Source organism: Papaver somniferum, unplaced genomic scaffold, assembly GCF_003573695.1.
Source record: "Papaver somniferum cultivar HN1 unplaced genomic scaffold, ASM357369v1 unplaced-scaffold_99, whole genome shotgun sequence".
In the NCBI taxonomy this organism is placed as follows: domain Eukaryota; kingdom Viridiplantae; phylum Streptophyta; class Magnoliopsida; order Ranunculales; family Papaveraceae; genus Papaver; species Papaver somniferum.
This window is the reverse complement of record NW_020653081.1, coordinates 9,577,315-9,600,832: the sequence shown is the minus strand read 5'-3', so window position 1 is coordinate 9,600,832 and position 23,518 is coordinate 9,577,315. Positions and strand designations below refer to the sequence as shown.

General features: G+C 37.0%; 1 protein-coding gene across 1 annotated transcript; it reads right to left on the bottom strand.

Annotated features, from left to right (window-relative positions):
- Window positions 1-19,169: 19,169 nt before the first annotated feature.
- LOC113346407 lies at window positions 19,170-20,174 on the bottom strand. Its single transcript, XM_026589935.1, has 2 exons — window positions 20,080-20,174; window positions 19,170-20,007 (listed from the first exon to the last, which is right to left on the bottom strand). The coding sequence occupies exons 1-2, from the start codon at window positions 20,172-20,174 to the stop codon at window positions 19,170-19,172; spliced, it is 933 nt and encodes a 310-aa protein (XP_026445720.1).
- Window positions 20,175-23,518: the final 3,344 nt, after the last annotated feature.

Here is a 23,518-nt window from a genome sequence, read left to right as displayed (position 1 = left end):
TCCATATACACAACCTCAGACCATTTTATCAACATCATCAATATCTCTTCTTGACTCACTGCAGCTCAGTCCCATTTTTCATTAGAAACCAATTCAACAGCATCATTAACACAACTCTTGTTTTACAGCTCAAACACGCATCAACCCATGAGAATCCTCCCTGTTCTGCCAAACCCATCTCCCAAATTCAGTCACGACAGCAACATCACTTTCTTCTATCTTGCAGTTTCTTGAATCAATACTCGGAACCTTCAATCCATCTCCGGCAATAAAAACCTTGTTTCATCTTCCTCTTCTGGTGGCACTAACACCAATTTCTTCTTCTAATTTTAAAATCGAGCTCAAAGCCAATCTAGTTATTCTTGGTTTCACAGAAACAACATCTTCTTTATCTTAATTTCAACTCCACGGCAAACCCTAGCCTCAATTTCTTCTCTCAATTTCAACAGCAGCATCCGCTGATCTTCTCTGAATTTAAGATGTGCCTCCATTTTCCATTTCTCAACTTCAGTAGCAAATGATTGAGAAAGAAGAGTGTTTCTCGATTTAGGGTTAAGTAATAATCATTGGGGTGGATCTGGGTACTGTTATGGGCCGGCCAATGACATCCCCAGCTAGCTTAAACACTTCAGTTGGTTTCCCTTTATCCTTTAGCTTGACTGTAATTAGTACTCCTCAAAATAGAGTCTCCCCTTAACCTTGAATGGGCTCCAGATAGTATTTGCATTAATAATGACCATTCTGTCCTTTTGGCTGAAATTGGGTGATTTCTTCTTCTTTTTCTTCGTGCGACTCCAGAGTACCTAATAACTCAAAAACAAACGTAAAGTACATAATTTACAAGAAAACATAGCAGAGAAAGCATAAACAATATATGGGAAATAAGGTGTATTCTACACCTATCAAATTCCCCCACACTTAGACTTTGCTAGTCCTCGAGCAAATCAAACTAAAACTTACAACTTCAAAGCATTCCAGCGTCCCAAGCATCCAAAGAGCTATGAGGACATAGAGTTTCTGCATGCTAGTAATAAGAAGTTAGATATACTAAAGAACATATTCTCATTCTTAAATGTTGAGTGAGAAATAACCACACCATAATGACAGAACGCGTGTTTGAAAGCGATCAATGAGCATTTCGCCTCGACTTCTGCCTCACCAAAAAGGGTTTTATGAAATTGCACTCAAAAGACGTACTTTTATGGTTCTCACATGTGTGCAGGTAGAAATGAAGAGAGAAATCCTGCAACACGTTGAATGGTGGGAAAGACAACTTCCGAAATAAAAAAAATAATAAATAAATAAAAACCCACATCTTTTAACATTTTGAAAAGCCATTTTTCTGACGATCTCTAAGAAAGGAAATCAACCATTATTATCGAGGATGAGATTACTTACTCACCTTCACATCCGATTGCCAATGATGATAACACCACTCTCACAACATCCAATAGAAACGTCTTCCGCTCCTCGTCTTTATCTTCTTAGTCTTCGTCTTCGGCTTTAACTATTGATGATAAACTCTCGAACTTTGTAGATCCTTGACAATTTGTTACCTTTTTCCTTAAAATCCTTGTCATTTGAAACTTCTTTACAAATTTTCCTTCCCCACGGCTTATTAAATAAATAAGAACCAAAAATTTCTCTTGTCCTCATCATTTTTTTTTTCTTTTTTTTCTTCTTTTTTTCATTTTTTTTTTGATGATAAGAGAAATAAAATACAAAACAAAGTGAAAATAAAACAAACCGTGGCCGTGGGAAAAGTACTTTACCGCTTGATTCTTCACAACTTGTATCGTCTCGAAACCATAAGCTTCAATAATTCCCAATTTTTTCTTTTATTTGCTCTTGTAAATAAGTCTTCTACTTGGATATAAAATTCCGCTCCTTATATGTAAGTCTTCAACATATATAAAAATCTTCTCTTTGTATGTTGCTTTACTTGGATTTGAAATTTGCTCTTTTTCTTGTTCCGTTGCTTGTAAACCTTGAACGTTTTCAACTTTCCTTGTAGATTTTGATGTCGCTCCCTTGTTGATGATGGTGGTGTTTCTATGGACCCGTTGTTGTCGAGAGAGAGAATGGTGCTAACTACAAATCAAACTTCAAGAATGAGCTTTCATCTATAGACGTCACCCTCATGATTAAGGGTGCACACGGTACGGTTCGGCTCGGTTCTTGGCGAGACCGAGTACCTGGTACCTCCCTAGTCTCGGTTCCAAAATTTTGGACCGGTACTTGTACCTTGTACCTCGGTTCAGGTACCATTCGGGACACGTACGTTACCAGGTACGGTTCCGGTACCAATCGGGACTAAGGTGAATGCACAACAATAGAAAGTTACAGTACTGCAGACACAGATTAGCTAAACATAATGGCTAATTTTGTTGTCAGCATAATACATTTGTTTGCAACGCAACCATAACATGAATGCGAGTATAGTCTGTTTAGATATGATATAACTGAAACAATCTCTGTACTTATTTTCTTGGTAGAGTATGATGAACTAATAAAACCAAGAAACAATAAACTTAGTTAAGCACAAACATCAGGATTCGTGACGAGCTAGGTAATCTTCAATCCTTGATAGTTATCCATACATCCTACTGCAGTCCAGCACTAAAAATACTCTTATTTTAAAACAACATCTCCTTTTGGACCGGTGAACACAACTTTTCATCTTACAGATACATCCTACTCCATCTACCTTCAAATTATCCGAAAGTATTCACTTATTTAATTCGGAGGAAATAAAGTCATGCTTAGTAATTTTTGCCTTAAAGAAGCAGGTGGTATTGTTTGCAAGAATCAAAACAAAGGAATACCAGGGTTGGTCTGGTGTTTAATTGAATGTGCACAAGTCACCGTGTCAAGTTAGGACACGCTGGTTCTTTTTTCCTTTGTATCTTCATTACAGCTGACCTGGCGAGTAAATTGAATATGTACAGTCGGTCCGGGACGGTACATGACCAGGGCAGGACCGTGTACCTGTACCTGCTTAGCCCCGGTTCCTATTTTCGGACCGGTATTGTACCCCCTTTCTCGGTTCGGTACAAAAACAGGTACGGTTTTACCGGTTCGGCTCGGTTCCTGTGCATCCTTACTCATCATTGACAAAATTAGCACTCAAGAGATCAAAGAGTGGTGCTTCTATTGGTGGGAGGCTGGGTAGATCACCATTCTACCCGGAATTAACGTGCGGTGACACACACTCAAAAGAAAGCTCTTTAGTTATTTATAAAGAAATCTGGTCGGTGCCTCTCATGATATGAATAGGGTAGTCTCCACTAATGATTGATCAGCAACTCTAATAATGCATTTCTCCCTGCTCCTCATTTGCATCACCGACAATGATTAAATTCATTATTTAACACTTTAACAAACAAGAAATCCGAATGGAGTTCCCTAACACTTCCAAGTTCAGTTATGTCGGTCAGAATTCTCTATGTAAACATACCTAGAAGTATGCTAGTGACTCCAAAATCTCTACAAGTTGGAGGTTTCATGCAAAAAAAAATTTAAATAAATGCTTAACCACTCCCCACACTTAAACCTTACATCGTCCTCAATGTAATTGAATCCTCCTACCAAAGTCAAGGTGGAAATCCTAACATGATATGGAACAAGAAAAATAAATAAAAAAAATTAAAAAAAAAAGGATAAGAAATACAAAACCTATGGGTTTCCTCCCATTTAGCGCTTGTTTTAAAGTCGACGGCCCGACTTAGCTCTTGCTTCATATTACTCCTCCGGAGGGAGCACATCTCGAAGTCCAATCACATCCACATGATCCGTTGGAAAGTTTTCATAATATGGCTTCAACCTATGGCCGTTGAATTTTAAAGGTTTTCCTGTTTTGTCGCTAACAATTTCAACTGCACCATAATCATAAATATTAGTAACAACAAATGGTCCCACCTAACGGGACTTAAGCTTACCCGGAAATAAACGTAAACGAGTATTAAATAAAAGAATTCTTTTCCCCACAACAAAACTTTCCCGAAAAATCATCTTGTCATGAAAAAGCTTGGTATTTTCCTTGTAAATACGAGCACTCTCGTAAGCATCATTACGTATCTCCTCTAACTCATGTAGTTGTAAATTTCTTTGCTTCCCTGCTTCATCATACTCCATGTTGCATTTATTTATCGCCCAATAAGCCTTATATTCAAGTTCAACCAGAAGATGACAAGCTTTGCCAAAAACCAACCAATATGGCGACATACCAATCGGTGTCTTGTAAGCCGTTATATACGCCCAAAGTGCATCATTGAGCTTAAAGCTCCAATATTTCCTTGTTGTATTCACCGTTTTCTCAAGAATTGACTTGATCACACGGTTTAAAATTTCCGCTTGTCCACTATTTTGTGGATGGTAAGGCGTACCAATCTTGTGTGTTATGTTGTACTTCTTGAGGAGAGCGTGGAAAGACTTCCTGAAATGTGATCCTCCATCGCTTATCACCACTATTGGTACGCCGTGCCTAGTGAATATGTTTTCTCTTACAAAATCACAAATAACTTGAGAATCATTAGTTTTGGTGGCTCTAGCTTCCACCCATTTCGAAACATGATCCACAGCAAGAAGTATATAAAATTTTCCATTCGAATTGACAAAAGGGCCCATAAAATCGATACCCCACACATCAAAAATCTCAACGGCGATAATTGGTGTGAGTGGCATTTGATTTCGAGCACCTGGATTGCCCGTTCGTTGACATCTATCACACGATTTACAAAAAAACATATGAATCTTCAAACAAGGTGGGCCAATAAAAGCCACTCTCGAGAACTTTGAGAGTGGTACGTTTGGAACCAAAATGGCCACCACAAGCAAGAGTATGACAAAATGAGAGAATAGATTGAAATTCGGAGTTAGGTACGCACCTTCGCATTATTTGATCAATGCCATATTTCCACAAGTATGGTTCATCCCACATATATTGCTTGCCTATCTTCTTAAGTTTCATCTTTTGGAAGGTGGACATTGCACTACGTACCTTTCTTGTCACCAAGTAATTCACTATATCCGTATACCAAGGTGTTGATTCTTCCAAGGAGAAAAGTTGTTCGTCCAGAAAGCGGTCTTGTAATGGAAGTTCTTCTTGAGACATAACAAGTCTACTAAGATGATCCGCAACGGTATTCTCCACACCTCTCTTGTCTCGAATTTCTATGTCGAACTCTTGTAGCAATAGGATCCACCGGATTAGTCTTGGCTTAGCTTGTTTCTTCTTTATTAAGTGTTTTAGTGCGGCATGATCGGAATACACAATAACCTTTGTGCCCACCAAGTATGATCGAAATTTTTATAATGCAAAATCTATAGCCAATAACTCTTTCTCCATGGTAGAATAGTTGATTTGTGCATCATTTAGGGTCCTAGATGCATAATAGATAAGATAGGACAACTTGTCCACTCTTTGACCCAAAACGGCTCCAACCGCATAATCACTAGTATCACACATTAATTCAAATTGAAGGTTCCAATCCGGTGATTTGATAATTGGCGCACTTGTCAACATTACCTTCAATTTGTCAAAGGCATCCTTGCATTCCGTGTTGAAGTCAAAAGGTACCTCCTTTTGTAGTAACTTGCACATCGGCATGGAGATTTTGGATAAATCCTTGATAAACCGCCTACAAAACCTGCATGGCCAAGAAATGAACGGATTTCCCTCACCAAAGTGGGATACTGTAAGTTCCTTCTTAAATCTATCTTTGACTTGTCCACTTCGAGCCCTCGAGAGGACACGATGTGACCAAGTACTATGCCATGGTTTACCATAAAGTGACATTTCTCCCAATTAAGGACAAGGTTTGTGTCTATGCATCGTTTAAGAACTAGTTCAAGGTTGTCTAAACAACTTTCAAAAGAATTGCCATAAACACTGAAATCATCCATAAATACCTCGATGATGCGCTCCACATAGTCCGAGAATATACTTACCATGCATCTTTGGAAAGTAGCCGGTGCATTGCAAAGTCCAAACGGCATTCGTCTATATGCAAACGTTCCGAACGGACAAGTAAAGGTGGTCTTCTCTTGATCCTCCGGTGCAATAACAATTTGGTTGTATCCCGAATAGCCGTCCAAGAAACAATAATGAGAATTCCCCGCTAACCGCTCCAACATTTGATCAATGAAAGGCAAAGGAAAGTGATCCTTTCGGTTTGCGGAATTAAGCTTTCTATAATCAATGCACACTCTCCAAACGGTTTGAACTCTTGTAAGAACAAGTTCATTGTCTTGATTTCGAACAACCGTAACACCGGACTTCTTTGGTACCACTTGTACCGGACTAACCCGCTTGCTATCGGAAATTGGGTAGATTACCCCCACACTTAGCGGAAATTGGGAGGATTAAGCCTACGTTGAGCATCATGTTCCGGCTTCACGTTCTCTTCCATTAGAATCCTATGCATGCACATGGATGGACTAATGCCTTTGATATCCGCAATTGTCCACCCAATGGCCGTTTTGTGCTCTTTCAAGACTCTAAGCAAACAATCTTCTTGTACCGGTGTAAGGTTCTTTGAAATAATCACCGGAAGCTCATCTCCATCTCCCAAGAACGAATATTTCAAATGGTCCGGAAGTGGCTTCAACTCTAGTTTAGGCGCCTTCAAAATAGATGGTACAAGTATTTCATCATTCACGGGTAAAGAAATATATGAAACATTACCCTTTTTAGCTTCTTGCAATGTCTCCAAGGCACCACACATCTCCACCAATTTCTTAGAGATTTCAACATCCAAGTTAGACAAGCCTTGGACGTCCAATTCAATGCTCTTCTGCAACACCACATCAAGTTCGTCCTCTTGACTCAATTCCACCATTTGTTGCGCTAATGAACTAACCACATCAATGGAATAAACGGAATGCACATCACTTGGGTAGTGCATGGATTCAAATATGTTAAAGTGTATTATCTCCTTGTCGAATTACATAGTGAGTATACCCTTGTCAACGTCAATCTTCGTCTTTGCGGTCTTCATAAATGGCCTCCCAAGAAGTAAAGAAGTAGATGACCGGATATCATTGTTTTCCATATCCACCACGAAGAAATCAACCGAAAAATTAGCTCATTCACTTGCACTAGCACGTTTTCTACAAGTCCCTTTGGATATATGTTAGACTTGTTTGCTAATTGGATAATAACTCTTGTCTCTTTCAAAGGTCCAAGATTCAAGGAGTCATATATAACGGCCGACATGACACTAATGGAAGCTCCCAAGTCGAGTAAAGCATGTTCAAACCTTTTCGTGAAACCACCGGGATCCTTGCACTTTGTAAGCATCTTCTTCAATAGCATAGCCGACGCACTCTCGCCAACTTTAGTAATTTCGTTATCAAGCAACCTATCCTTCTTTGTGCATAATTCCTTCATGAGATTAGCATACTTTGGCATTTTCTTGATGGCCTCGATGAATGGGATGTTGATTTCGATCTTCTTGAAGATATCCATGAGTGCCTTGTCTTGAGCTTCTTTCTTGGATTTAGCAAAACGACTAGGAAAAGGAGGTGGAGTAGTGAAAGTAGGAACCGGTTCCTTGGATTGGTCGGTTGGTGTTGAATTCTCCTTTGGTGCGACTTCCTCCTTGTCTTTGACTACCTCTTCACTAACTTCTTCATGATGACTTGGACTCTCCACTTGTCTCCCACTTCTTAAAGTAACTGCATTAAAATTCTCTCTTGGGTTCACAAATGGTTGTGAATGAAACTTTGTGGATGCTTGAGCTTTCATTAAGTTCATATCGGTCGCAAATTGTCCCATTTGAGTTTGTAAATCCTTGATTGCTGAACCGGTCTTTTTTTCCAAAGCCTTGATTGTCGAATCAGTCTTTTGTTGGTTTTGTTGTAACATAAAAGTGAGACCTTGCATGCTTTGGATTATCACATTGAACTTGTCATCATTCTAAGAATCTTGCTCCTTCATTTGTTGTGGTTGGAATTGTTGTTGAGGTTGAAAGCGTGATTGTTGGAATCCACCTTGTTGCACATATGGATTAGGATCTGCCACTTGCTTGTTTGCATAACTAAAGTTGGGATGATCCTTCCAACCGGGATTGTAATTATTTGAGTATGTATCTTACCTTGACCTTTGATTTGGAAACAAAGCATTTACTTGTTCGGTCTCATCATCCGGAATAATTACTGCGGCCATTTGTTGCATTACCCTTTCCATGCTCCCCATCCTTTGTTCAAGGTATGGTGATGAATCACTAACTTCATGCACTCGCCTAACCATTGGTTCTTTTCTTGTGTAGAATTGTTGCGAGTTTGCATCCCTAATTTCAATCAACTCTCTAGCTTGGGTCAATGTCTTGTTCATTAGTGCACCACTACCCGCGACGTCAAGAAGAGATCTATCACTTGGGTGGAGAGCTTCGTAAAAGTATTGGAGTATCATAACTTCATTGAATTGATGGTGTGGCAGCTTGCCACTAATCTCTTGTATCGCTCCCAACATTCAACAATGACTCTCCCACATTTTGCTTCATCCCACAAATCTCCTTGCGAATTTGAGTAGCTTTTGATGCAGGGAAATATCTCTCGAGGAAAACTTTCTTCATATCATTCCATGTTGTGATACTTCCGGAAGGCAAATAATATAACCATTCCTTAGCATTGCCCTCCAAAGAGAACGGAAAAGCTTTCAACATTACTCCATCCACATTAGTCTCCGGTGGAAGCATGGCCATGACTATGGTATAAAAGTCCATAAGATGTTTGTTTGGATCTTCATTCACCATGCCATGAAAATTTGGTAAATCTCTAATCAACCCCGGCTTGATCTCGAAGGTTGAGTTAGTTTGGACACACCATTGTTGTGTATCGAGCTTGTGACAAGCTAGGTCCTTGAGTGTACGATCACCCATTGCTTCTTCTTCTATGTACGAATCTGCGAACTTACAAGATGTAGAACGAGGAAGCGGAGTGTTAACCGCACGAATGAAGTCCTTTAGTTGAGTGCCGGATCGAAGACGTATTGGACTCGGTCTACCCTCTTTAAGCTTTCACCAAAGACCTGAAACAAGATTCTCAAAAACTAAGTTAGATACGATATAGAATCTAACAAAGCAAAAATAAAGCAAAAAGAAAAATAAAAACAACTAAAATCGTCTGCTGCTCCCCGGAAGCGGCGCCAAAATTTGATGCGTGTCGTAACCACAAAAAATTAATTAATATTTTTCCACCTAATTAACTAGTGATATAGTGTATTCAAGTTCGTTCCCACGAGGAGCAAGAGATTTTTAGTTGTAAAATTGTCACAAAAAGGGGTTTTGGTTTTGAAGTGCAAAAAGAAAAGTAAACAAAGTAATCAAAAGTTTAAGTTGAAATCAATAAGAGAGATTAGATCAAGGAATCGTTCTTCGTTGCAAAACAATGATTCAAGTTATGTTCTTTTCCACCTTTTTATTAGTCACAGATTATCACCAACCGTAGGATAGCAGGTTCGCTTAGCTAGCCCCAAAATTCCTTGTTTCACTGAGTAACAGGTCCGCTTAGTTATCAGATTCTATTCAAAAGAACCACCTTGAGGTTCGCTTACAAGATGTAATTCCCAGAACGCATTAAAATTTAGCATTAGTACTAGTAGTTAAACTCGGTTCTCTTGGTCCACTTTCTAGCGTTGTTTTCACACACAATTGCTCCACAGAATCCCTCTGCAAGGTCTCGTGTTTTCTACTTGTGTAAAGTGTCGAGAACGATTACCTAACTTCTACTAGCTTTAGGTTGAGTTAACAAATCAATTCAGCGTGTACTCTAAATAATCTATCAAACAACCATGAATGTATAAAGATTCCTATTAGTAAAAACAAACGATAATCATGTGAAAAACTTCAAGGTAGATTTTAAAACAAAAACTCAAATCATGTTAAGAACTAGGAATTCATCCTCAATCAATAAGAAAATTATCTACTCATAGTTTGGAGTTCACACAATAATAATAATAATTAAAGAAGAAAGAAGAACTTACTGAAAATATGTTGGTTCCTCCTTCCTCCAATCCTTCTGCACTTTAACTCCTTCTCCAAAATAGATGTGTTTAAAAAGTTGTAGAGAACTCCTTTATTTATAGACTTCAATGCTCTCCAATCCTTGTAGGAAAAGAATCCCTTTCTCATAATAACACCACTTTCCCAATTTGAGCCTAATTCCAATTTCAAGTCTAATTCTCCAAATCTTCCAAGTTTCCATCCAACTTCCAAATCTAAGTATCCACACCCATGAGAAGAATCCACACAAAAATATATAATTTTAGCCGCCTGAAAAATTCACGGGATCACCGGAACTCTACCGGAAAAGTCACCTCCGGCAAACTGAGATTCTCCCGTGGATAGGGAATATTCCGTCACGGCGCCGTTATTCTTAACTTTCAAGCTAACGGTCGTCGTTAGTCATCAGGTTAAGGTCTGAGAGTCAGCCACTGAGTTAGCTGATCTGAATCCGTCTTACTGGTCTTACTCACGAATTGACTCGCCTGAATGGAAAACTGGCCGAGTTTCGACATATATAAAAATCTTTTTCTTTGTATGTTGCTTTACTTGGATTTGAAATTTGCTCTTTTTCTTGTTCCGTTGCTTGTAAACCTTGAACGTTTTCAACTTTCCTTGTAGATTTTGATGTCGCTCCCTTATTGACGATGATGGTGTTTCTATGGACCCGTTTTTGTCGAGAGATAGAATGGTGCTAACTGCAAATCAAACTTCAAGAATGAGGCTTTCATCTATAGACGTCACCCTCATGATTGACAAAATTATCACTCAAGAGATCAAAGAGTAGTACTTCTATTGGTGGGAGGTTGGGTATCTCACCATTCTACCCGGAATTAACGTACGGTGAACACACTCAAAAGAAAGCTTTTTTAGTCATCTACAAAGAATTTTTGGTCGGTGCCTCACATGATATAAATAGGGTAGTCTCCACTATTGATTTATCAGCAACTCTAATAATGCATTTCTCCATGCTCCTCGTTTGCATCACCGGCATGATTAAATCCATTATTTAACACTCTAACAGACAAGAAATCGGAACGTAGTTCCCTAACACTTCCAAGTTCAGTTATGTTGGTCAGAATTCTCTATGTAAACATACCTAGAAGTATGCTAGTGACTCTAAAATCTCTACAAGTTGGAGGTTTCATGCAATAACATCACCATGGTTGGTACATACAGGAGGGTGAGGTAAGGTATCCGCATCAATCTTCGACATAACATGAGTTCTTCTCTTAAGAACTGAAGCATATGATCAATTTCCTTCCTTTTGTTCGGAAGGACCAATTGATCTTCAGCTGGTTTTCTTTGTTCATTAGAACCAGGGTTTCCAGATTTTGGTTCATAAACTTGGCGAATTATAGACTTTGAACGTCCCCGATAATAATTTGGAGGTTGAATAAAACGTCCACGAGAGTGTTGTTGTTGCGTCTGATCATTAAGATCAGGAGGTTTTGATTGATTCGGTGTCATTTTACCAAGAACATAAACAAGTCATGAGCGGTTATACTAATCACACATATTGGTAATCCAAAGATTTGCAATGAATAACAAATACCAATAATCCTAGTTATTTCCCTTTCGATTCACAAAACAAATTTATGAATTTACTTCCTTTAAACGAATATAAAACATTATTTTCTAGGATGAAATCTTCACATTTACCCATACACATAATCACAATATCATTCATACGATTATGTCGATGTCTTATATACGAAGTTCAAAACATAAGCGTTATACTTCGTATTGTATTCCTTAATACTACGTCTAAGTAGAGTATAATTATTCATAGCTTCGCAGTTATGTTTTCAATATGCACGACTTGAAAGATATGTTAGGGAACGAAACAGTTCAAGTAAAATATCATTAACCTCAAGTGGAATGATGATTATTGTCGTTGTATCTCCTTGCTTCTTCACATCTTCAATTCTTCACAATACTTTTAATGTCTCATATCCTAATACTTTCAATCTAACCTATATGAAGTTGACTCTAGTATATAATCAAGAGACTCTTTAAATGAGTTTTGGTTCACTAAAATATGTCAACCAAACTTGACATACCAACGATTGATGGGTTCATCCGAGCTATGCTCAAACAATCTCCCCCTTTGTCAATTTTAGTGACAAAACTCTTACATCATATGGATAAACAAATTACAAGAATTCATTACACATACTCTTGATTCCCATATTCAACAGCACAATAACCTGTAACATTCAATCCATAAATGTCGTTGTTGACATTATAATAACAAAGATAGGTAGATTTTCAATCCGCACGTCTTTGTTATTTCCTTATCAATATGATATGCTACTCCCCCTTAGTCTATGCTTTACTCTTTTCGTTAGATAAAACGTTTAAGCACCATTGTCTTTTCCTTAGTGATACCAAATCGATACAAATCAATACTAATATCACTTGTTTGCTCCATATATTTCTCCCCCTTTTTGTCACAAAATGACAAAGGTACGAGCAAATAAATGACAAACCGAAAGAATCTTACAAATCTCAAAAGACTTGCAAACCTATAAGAGTTAAGCACGAGGGTTCCACTCACCATTTTAGATAACCAATATCAAAACCGAAACTACAAAGTAAAATTTTTTTTTGATATGTTAACAAGGAAACAATTCCCCGAAGAAATTTTCCCTAATAGTTTAGCAAACCAAAAAATCGACTAAGCACCTTAGTTCCTTTGCTAAACCGATTGCACAAATACAATCGCTTATTCGATAAAACCAAAATAAAGATCAGAATTAAGTCTATTTTTCTCATCAGGTTCTAATTATTCTTATCAATAACTTAGACCTTCAATTTTAAACAAGACAAGTACTAGGTTAGTTAACTAGGATTTCTTGTTAAGGTATTCGATTAGACTTGAATAACCGAAATCTCCACTTTGATAAGTCTAACTAAGATCAAAATTAGCTTAGTTTCTCTTATTCGGAATCGAATTGGACTAAACAATTCATCCCGAAAACCTTTTCTTTTGTTAAGCTATAAACAATTCATACAAACCAAATAAATCAACTTGCATAATTATTTATCTCAACCGGAAGCAATTGAAACAATCATAGACATTAAAGCACCGCAATTGCACCGTATATTTCGTAAGCCTAAACAATTGATACCAAAAAAGAAAGAAAGATAACAATAGTTTTTCTTAACCGGAAACAATTGAATCGCACACACACATCCATACACACATAATGGAATAAACATCAATTGTACCGAAATTTTGTTAAGCAAAAGCAATAAATATATGCAATAAAATCAGGCTTTTCTTAAACAGGAAAACGATTAACTAACAAAGTTGTTACCTCAAGTTCCGTATCATCTTCTCCAATTGTTCGCAATTCTTCCAAGGAGGATATCATCATGTTGTCATCCTCTTGCAAGAAAAAAGAACAACAACAACCAACCTTTACCAGAAAAAGGTTGAAAGCCGGTTTTTAACTAGTGCAAAGCAAAAGTTGAAAACCCCGAAACACATATGTTTTTATTCTAAACCAAGACAATTCAACATATTGTGAATTTTTCACTTATTGTTTCAATCGAAACCCCTTATGATCCTTTGATAAAGCCTACCAACATGGGCTAGAACTTAATCCCGCAAAACCAAAAAGTCACCCAAACAATAAGGGTTCACACATATGAGATCGAATATCAAGGTTAGAAAACCGAAATCAAACATCCCATAAACATACATAGCAATAAGATAAAGCATTCAAGCACATGCTATGTAATCGAAAACATAATAGAGACATTTTTGTGTCCGATTAGTATCTATTTTATATATTGTTAGGGCTCATTTTTGTACTTATTATGGTTTTATTTATTTGTAGGTATTTTTGGCCAATAAACATTTTTGGAAAAAAATTGGCTCGAAAAGTTGTCTGGAAGCACCCGGAGGACATTTGTTATTCAGACTCTCACTTTGGATAAGGGGTAACCTAATTACTAAGGGCATCCCATTTCCAGGCAGTTGATAATCGCACCCCTACTCTGGATAAGGGGCAACCATCTTCAACATTTCAAAAACCAGGTTTTTGGCGGGAAAATAGTGCAGTGAAGAACAGTTTTGGCAATCGTGATTTGGAGGAGTTTGAGGTCGATTAAACCTATGATTTTCATAGGATAGACTCCTTATGGGTCTAAGAATCTGATATGGGTATTTGAATCGATTAGACTGGGCTCAATCGACGGATTTTTCTCACAACAGAAAATATGGAAAGTCACGTGTGTGACCTGTTTTAGGGAATTTTAGAGAGATTAAAGCGTTGTAAACCTTCCCAAATATTTGTATCTATCTAAGGAAGAGTTTAGAATAAAAAGGAAAGCTCAGAAACGCGTAGAAGTTCTAAAACAAGAAATTGCCGCAACTTGGCCGTGAAGAGAAGGAAAGAGATTTTGGAAGATTTGGGAGATATTTAATCGGTATTTTTGATATAAATAGATGTCTTGGGTCATATAGAAGAGGTGTAGAGAGTTTGGGAACCTAAGGAGAGCCAGAGAAGAATAAATCATAGCTTTACCAAACTCTGTTTCTGCTGCTGCTGCTGCTGAAGAAGAAGAACGCGAAGAACATTGACGCACGGGGAACAGTCGCAGAACAGTTTCGTTGTTTAACATCTGAAGAACATTAAGTTGTGCAGGGCAGTCGTATTCTAGGGTCTTAAAATCAGCGACAAAGCAACAGTTTTTCTGTAACAGTTCCATTGTAACAGCTGTTTTGCAACACCAATACATTGTTGCAAACAGTCTGTGTTATTACTTTTCACTCTTTTAATCATCTTTTGAGCAACAAACACATATTTTGAGATCATGATTAATATGAGGAACTAAACCCCATTGTTGAGGCGATAAAGGAAGCTATTTTTCCAACAAAAAGTGGTATATTCTATTTTGTCTTTTTATTTGCAATAATTATATGATTATTTGCCTTGAACTATTATTGAATATGATTTTTATTTGAGTGATTGTGATCTATTTTGATGGAGTATGCTTAGTTTTAAGACTTTTGATGCTTCATACTTGGTATTTACAATTATTACTTTTGAAAATCTACTTGTTGCAATATTTTAGAATCAAATTAAACAAGAAAATTGCATAAATATAAGTATTGGTTTAATCACTTTGAACTTGGAAAATAGTGGAATCTTAGCCTCAGTGTTTCTTTTAGTATTGATATCATCTTTGATTGAGTTTGCTATAATTTTTAGTGAGTTTTCTATTTTAATATTAGAATTTAAGTCTAATTAATATCCTTCACAAGTCTGAGAATCGAACCACTTTTACCACTATCTACAAATCACATCAATACCCTAAGATGAAAAGGTATATCTTTTGTTGGTAATCTACTATTTTCCCAGGTAACCTTTTTTCTAATGAGACATGTTGAAATGGTATCATGTTCAATTTCAACTCCAGTAATCAAGTGATTATATTCCTCATTGTACTTAATGGCATTATAAATTTTTTTACGATCAACATAGTAGATTCCTCGACCAACAAGAGTCACAAAGGCAAGATTTTTATGATCAAGATTGTATATATTAGCATAGAAAACTCTTACCATATCAGTTGAATATTCTTCAAGATCAAAAAGATTTCCCCAGTTTCGAACTTGAACAAACTTCACATAATCCTTATCTTGGAATTTTGGATCGAACTTCTTTTCAGTAGTAAATTCCATTCTCTTGAGGGTTTCGTACTTCTTAAAGCATGAGCTGTCAACAAAACGAGTGAATTCATGCTTGTCATTACTACTGTCAGGAAATCTGATCCTATCAATATCATTGTATTTGACTCGGTCATCAGATGACGCGTCTCTTGATTTCCTCTTTCTCATACTTGCAAAATTATGAAAAACCCTAGTTACGGTTTCGATTAATCTTCCCCAATATGTTTGTACATATAGAAAGAGATTATCTTTTATAGGAAGAATAAATATCAAAAATCGGAAATAACTAGTTTTAGGAAATACTATCAATCGGAAACCGAAATTTGTGGGGGAAACAATTCCGATTTTATGTCTAGGTCTTTCTTTTGGAAAACCGGTTTTTCATGGTCTGGATCTTTATCTCGAATTGACTCCATGTTTTTGTCCAAAAATCAGTTTACTCTTTTATTACCAAAATTTGATAAAATCATTTGGAATTCACTTAAGAATTTTCTAGTAGAGTATGCAGAGATAAATTTGAACATAATATAATATTTGTTAAAAATACCATTAGAATCATCAACCCTGTAATATTTCAAAAGATCACTTGCTTCATTAAAACAATTTTGAGGTGTATGAAGCAATCCATTGTTCTTGTAATCCACGGTTTCCAAAATCGCATCCTAGATACTGATACATTGACAGTCTTTGCTCTGAAAAATTTACATATATATACTTTGAAAGTTCATCCAAAATATATTTAAGATCCCATATTTTTCAAGAACACAATAATCATGGTTCATATAATAATGAAATTTTTTGAGAGGAATCCTATGCATTTTCAAGATACATCCTGTCTTATAGAGAATTGTATCATTGTCACAGTTAGTATCAAAAACAATGATATACAATCCTATCGGATCCAAAGGATCATGTACGCCACCCAAGACATACGGAGACATAATTCCAATTCCTAAAACATTTAGGAATAAGAGTATTACATACTTCATTGGTGTTTTCCACCACGAGTTTTGGATGTAGTCAAATCATGTCGTTAAGTTAACTGAATCAACCATTAGACTCAATTTCTTATAGTTTGGATCGCACCAAACACATATTGTTAGATCTTTTCGTGTTTTCCTGCTCTGATACCAATTGAAAATACGAGGGTACCCAAATATACCTCAATCTAAAACTTTTCCACCTATTAGTACTTTCTATGAAAGTTGTCTATGGACTGAGTTGATACAATACAACTAATCGGTTCACACTTCGTGTGATCGTCTATGGATACGAGATCGAGACAATACGACAACAAGATAACTTTTGTGTGATTGACTATGGGTTCAACATCGAGACAATACAACAACGAAGTATGTTTAATTGATAAAAGGTTCGGACTTAACCAAACACAATAGGATTGCTATCAAGTAAATAGGAATTAACGTTTGTGTATTTTACTTCTAATCATAATGAAACAATTATAATTGCGGAAATGGAAAAGTAAAAAAACACAGCAAGATTTTGTTAACGAGGAAACCGCAAATGCAGAAAAACCCCGGGACCTTGTCCAGAATTGAATACTCTCAGGATTAAGCCGTTATACAAAATCTAAACCAACTTCGTATAGTTGAGACCAAGAAAATAAACCTATAGTTCACCTAGTTCCGTCTGTATCCCTGCGCCTCCAACTTGCAATAAGTCACGCACTTGGAACAATTCCTTTAGTTCGTATTCCAGACAGTAAAGGAACAACAAATCTGTTCGGTAACAACTCTTTTCAATCAACATGATATGAGTTTGACAAAAGGCTCTTCTGTTTATCCCAATAAACTCCTTTGTCAGGTCCTCAGATCTATCCAATAACAACTACCAAAGTAATTGTCAATATTTTGCGATCAATACTTTGAATCACAAAGAATTGTATTGATGCCGATCTACTCAACTAACCAATCAAATCTATCACAAGGATAAAACCGATTATAGTTGGATCCTTTTCCAGCCGAAACAAGTTTTGTGCACACCAAAGATTATGAACCCAAAACAAGATACCTTCATGTCTTCTTTGTCTTCAAATTTCCTTAGATCTTCAATAAACACCTACACACAATCAACTTGAATCTCTTGTGATCAATCACACATAGAACGAAGTCTGTTAACGTTGGAGTATCACAATACATATTTAGATCTACAAACAGTCTAAAGATCCCCGTCGAAACTTCGATCTAGTTTGAGTGAATCTTATATTAGAAGAGAAGATTCTCAAGCATAAACAAACTAGGTGCAATCAAAGTTCAACAACCATTAGTCAATCAAATCAATAGAAAACTAATAATAAACTGCAATTATTTAGTTTCCCACCAACGGTACTAATAGAGCTTCCCAATCCCAAAGAAGTCTTTAACCGAGCGCCCGTAAGAGATTTCACCTAATTAGGTTACTTTTCTCTCCGAATGGGCGGATCCACCAGTAACAACACAACTAGGAAGTTTTGCTGGCTCTGAGGATTAGTTTGCTTGATATGCAAACTTTGATATTTATAGACCAAGGAAGTTTGGACACCAAGGAATTTCCAAAACCAAAGATTCTCAAAGATATGCAATAAACACCAAATCGGTTTTCATAATTCCTGTAAATGCTCTGTCCAATTAGTGACCGAAATCTCAGTAGAAAATATTCAATTAGTAAATGCACATTACCCATTTTAACTTTCTAAATATATGCATTTAATTACTGGAAATTAAAAGCATATAAAACTAAAAACCTTAATTAAAAAATTCTCAATTTATTTCGATCCGAGATTTTCCTTTAGCTATTTAGGGAATAACTTTGAACAATAAAATATAAGCGTTATTGCACATGTTCAAAGTGTGTCGTCATCTTTACTTTGTAAATCCTTTTTCATATTTACAATCTTGGAATCGATTTACCATACTTCCAAACAAGTTTAGAATTGGTTCATCTGAATTCCAAGACCTATGTGATTGATCAAGAACACTCAATCATTAATCGTGGGTTTCACGGTTCTACCAAAACAAGTTTCGGTTGTACCTCCATGTGGGTACTAGAATTAGTCACGCTAGCTTTACAAAATTCGGTTGACTAGGTACTAGGATTAGTTCCCACATATATATGGTATCTAACTTGTATTTGGTGCACATGTCCATAGGATCGGTTCCCTGATTACTAAAAACTTGTTGCACTACTTACAAGGATCCATTCCCCTTTTGTGATCGGTTGCACCTCTTCATAGGATTGGATCCCAAATGTCTAGAGTTGGTCATACCAATAACATCAAATCGATCATACCATCTCAGGTGATTACTTAAGATCAGTTTCACTAATAAAAGTCATACCAATACAAAAGTCAGGCCTTGTGAATAGTTTTACCAAGAACATAATTTTTTTTATTCGGTCAATGAATATATTAAAAAAAAAAGTAAAAATGTACAGGGTCTAGGCCAAATAGTAACTAGCCTTGAGGCCAGCCACTACAAAACCTATTTAAAACGGAAATAAACCTCACCCGGCCATTCTACAGAAAGTAGAAAAACTGGCCTCCCCTCATAAAACTCAAAAGTATCTTCAGCCAGTAAACAAGCTCGCTTGTCCAAAGCATCATCTGAAAAATTAACTTCCCTATATTTCTGAATGTAACGAATATTATTGTAGAACTCCTTCGCCATTCTCCATTTCTGCCTTAGCTGCCAAGGTAATTCACCGTTCTGAAAAGCTTGAATGAAATTCATCAAATCCGATTTAACACATATATTTATAACATTCCACCTCTTGGCCAACATCACACCATATATAATAGCACAAACTTCTACATAAAAATTAGTCTGCCAGCCAAGGCCAACAAAACGAGCACCAAGCACCGCTGCATTGGCATCTCGAAAAACAACACCCGCACCAGCCTGATCCGGATTTCCAAAAGAGGCGCCATCACAACAGAGCATTATTTCATCTTGATTAGGAGGATTCCAAGTAACTTCTTTAGGAAAAGAAATTTTACACGATCGATGGTGCACCCTGAAATAGTTCAAGATGCGCAAACCGTCCAAAGTGTTATACATATGGCCCTTCATCCTAATTGAATTGTCACGAATTACTTGATATACTCGGCCTTTAAATCCAATCCACTGAACTGCAACATCTTCAAAATAAACCTTATTTCTCAGCTTCCATAGTTCTGTGACTATTTCCAAGTTAGCAACCATCCACAGGTCTTTAATCATACTACTTCGACCTTTGGCATCCTTATATGAAGCCACCAAGTCTTCATTAGGCCGCAGATTAAAAATGTGCGCAGCCCAAGCCCAAATTCTCTTTGCAAACCTACAGCGCCAAGTAATATGACTTAGCGACTCAGAATTCTTTCTACATAGGCGTCACATTAAAGGCAAGCACCTACCAGTCTTCTTAATGACATTATCATCAGTAGCACAACACTGTTTATCCCAAATCTTCCAGTATTGCACACTCAATGTAGGTGATAGACACATTTTTGTATCTAAGTTGTCCTTAATTTTCTGTATTGTTGGTACTCAATTTCGTACTTATTATGGTGTTTTGTGTGTTTGTAGGTATTTTTTGGAAATAAATATTGTTGGAAATTGCGGCCCGAGAAGTTGCTCTGGGCACCCCGGAGGACAATTGCTATACGTACCCCCACTTTTGCTAAGGGGCACCCACGGCTATGTGTATCCCATATTCATCTTTAGCACCCACTGTTTTATTCGGCACCCTGGATGTTGGATCAGGGCACCCATATCCTTCCTCCTTTGAAGTTTGTTTTGGCAGGAAAACAATGCAGTTCACTGCGTTATTTTCTGTTGGATTTTTGAGGAGTTTCAGTGAGACTCAATCACTGGTTTCGACTGGGATGAACGGGATTTGTCCAAACAAAGTTGGTATGGGTGTTTGTATGTGTTTATTTGGGCCGTCTAATATTTGTAACTTACACAGGATAGTACGTGACCGGAGGAGATAACCATGGATTACAGCAAGGATAGACGTGTTTTGCTTGTGTTTGGATCGAGTTGGAATGCTGAAGAAACGTGCAGCAATATTTTTCACGAATCATACAGCTGCAGACGCATGAAGAGGCGAGAAAGGAAAGAAAATTGTCCGAGATTATTTTTTATTTACTGCCGAGCTATGGAAAGATTTTTCGCAGTAATGAGCGAAGATTCTTGTCACTGTTGGGTATATAAATGGTCTACGGGAGCCAGTAAGGGTTACGGAGAGTTTGGGAAGGCTTTGGAACATCACAGAGGCGAAACACGATCACCAGAGAAAACTGCTGCTGCTGCTGCCATTGAAGAACACGAAGAACATTGACCCACAGAAGCAGTCGTTTTTGCTACAAAATTTGCGAGTGCTCAGCGACAGTCTTAGAGCTACAGTAACAGTGACACATCCTCTGTATCGTTCTTTGGTTTGCAACAATTATAAGCGTTACAAACCCGGTTTTGAATTATTTCTCCATTTTCATCATTTTTAAACACCATTTGAGAAATGAAATCAACTTTTGAGCGTGTTTCCAACATGATAATGAGCTAAATCTCCCACAACCAAGGAAATGAGGAAGCTATCTACGCATGAATAATTGGTAACTATTTTATTTTCTCTAATTTATAATTTATAATTTCACTCAATCACTACTTTTGCAGAGTTTTAAATTGTTTGCATAATTTTCTTAATTACTTGTGATTCAATTTGATAGATTATACTTTGTTTAATCAATTGATAGTCTATGCTTGGGGAATAAAATTAATATTTGAGAATATGTTTGATTATTTTTGAATTAAGAAATGAGGGACTTAAAGATAATTAGAGTTTTGGATTATTTACCATAATTTATTCATGTGTGATAGTGGAATAAGTGTCTTGGTTATTCCTAATAATCTTGAATTAAATTTTGTTTGTCTTTAAATTTCATTAAATCTAAAATCTTTTGCTTTCACAAGTCTCAATGAACTTTTTACTACAACTAAATTGAAAACCACATCAATTTTTAGCGTCGCCGACGCAGACTTGTCTTTAGGCTAGAGTTTTTAGATTTTTTTTCATTTTTATTTTATTTGTTCTTCTTTACATTTCTGGGTTTTAGTCTTTTCCTTACAGATTTCGGAATTTGGAGCGAAAGAAAAATTTGCCAAAGCTTTTGGTGAATACTTAAAGATTTGGAGTAAAAGCAAAGCGAAAGAAAAGGAGAATAAAAATTAATTAAAAAAAAGAGAGAGAGAGAGAGAGAGACAATTTTTTTAATTTTTTTTTTTGTAGATTATCTTTTTCTTTTGCACTTTATTTTTGGACTTTGGACTGTGGACTTTGGGACTTTATTTTTTTTTAAACCCTACGGAAGGGTAGTTTAAATATCAATTGTTTGCAGAGAAGGACGGCGATTACGATATCGCCTCAGCCCCTCGGGTTCGTACATGACATAAGATTCGTGGCCCGAGTCGACTTCAGCGGTTCATCCCCCGTCTGGTATGGGAGGTAAGTTTGTCGAAACACTCGCGAATCCCCTGTCAGCGAGTTACTGTATTCCTTCGTTTGCATATATGCTGAGGATTTGAAAACGGCTGCTTTAATTTCCTAGTAAAGGGCAAGGACTTGCCATACAAGATAAGGGTTCGGATTTCATCATCGTTCCCTTCTTTCCCGCCTTAGGAAAACGAAACCAAACGCGAACCTAAGCTTAAAATTTGACTAGAACGAGACCTATAGGGTAACGAGCTTAATAGGAAAGCCATTCAAAAAATATTGGTTACTCTTTTAAGCATGCTTCAAAGTTCATGATGGTTTCTGCGAGTTGAATACGCCGCCTTGTAACGCCGGTGAGGCCTTGGGTATCAAAGCTCCACTGAGCTTCCCTCGTCTCGATTCAACTTACTTAAACTCGGATTGATTCCAGAGGGGTTTGCTTAAATTGTAACTAATTCTCTTTGGAAGGATTAGAAGCTGGTCTAGAAACAATCTAAGTGGATCCATCATGCTTTTTTTTTGCTAGAAATCAGTAGGTTTGTTGTGGTGGAGTCAGCCTTGTTTTTGTTTGCATAAAACTTCCCTTCCTTTTAGGATTTCTTTCTTTTTCTTTTGTTTTTCTAGTGTATGCCCAAGGTTATTAAAGAGCGGGCTTGGAAAAGAAACAATCTAGGTTGTTTGATTAGTGATAAACCTAGTAGTTCTTCTTGTGAAAGCGGGGAGCTCGAAGACTCTTCTTTTGAGAGACCTGTTTTTGGAAACTTCGGTTTTGAAAATCTGTCTCTTCATGAGGAAAATTCCCCTAGTACTTCAGATGTGCCAGCGATGGCAACTTTGAAAGATTACATGTTCCCAACTAGGTCCACCCGAGCTTCGTGCATTAAATTGCCAGCCACTACGGCTAATTTCGAGATAAAACATAGTATTCTGCAGATGATCCCTATATTCTTAAGAAAAGATGATGAGAACCCTTATTTTCATACTAGGGACTTTGAGGAAATTTGTGGGACAATTAGAATAAAAGACCTTACTGATGAAGTCTTGAAACTTAAGATGTTTCCCTTTTCCTTGAGAGATAAAGCCAAGACCTGGCTAAACAACCTACCATCTGATTCCATTGAAACATGGAAGGAACTTGTTGCTGCTTTCTATATGAAATTCTACCCTAAGCATAAAACTGCGTCTGTTAGGCAGAAAATTAGTGCTAGTGTGCAACAAGAGGGAGAGTCTTTTTATAGGTTTTTAGAGAGATTCAATGATATCCTACCCCAGTGTCCTCACCATGGATTTGATAAGATGAAACTAGTAGAGATTATTTATGATGGTTTAGACTATTCAACCAAAGCCATGGTTGAGT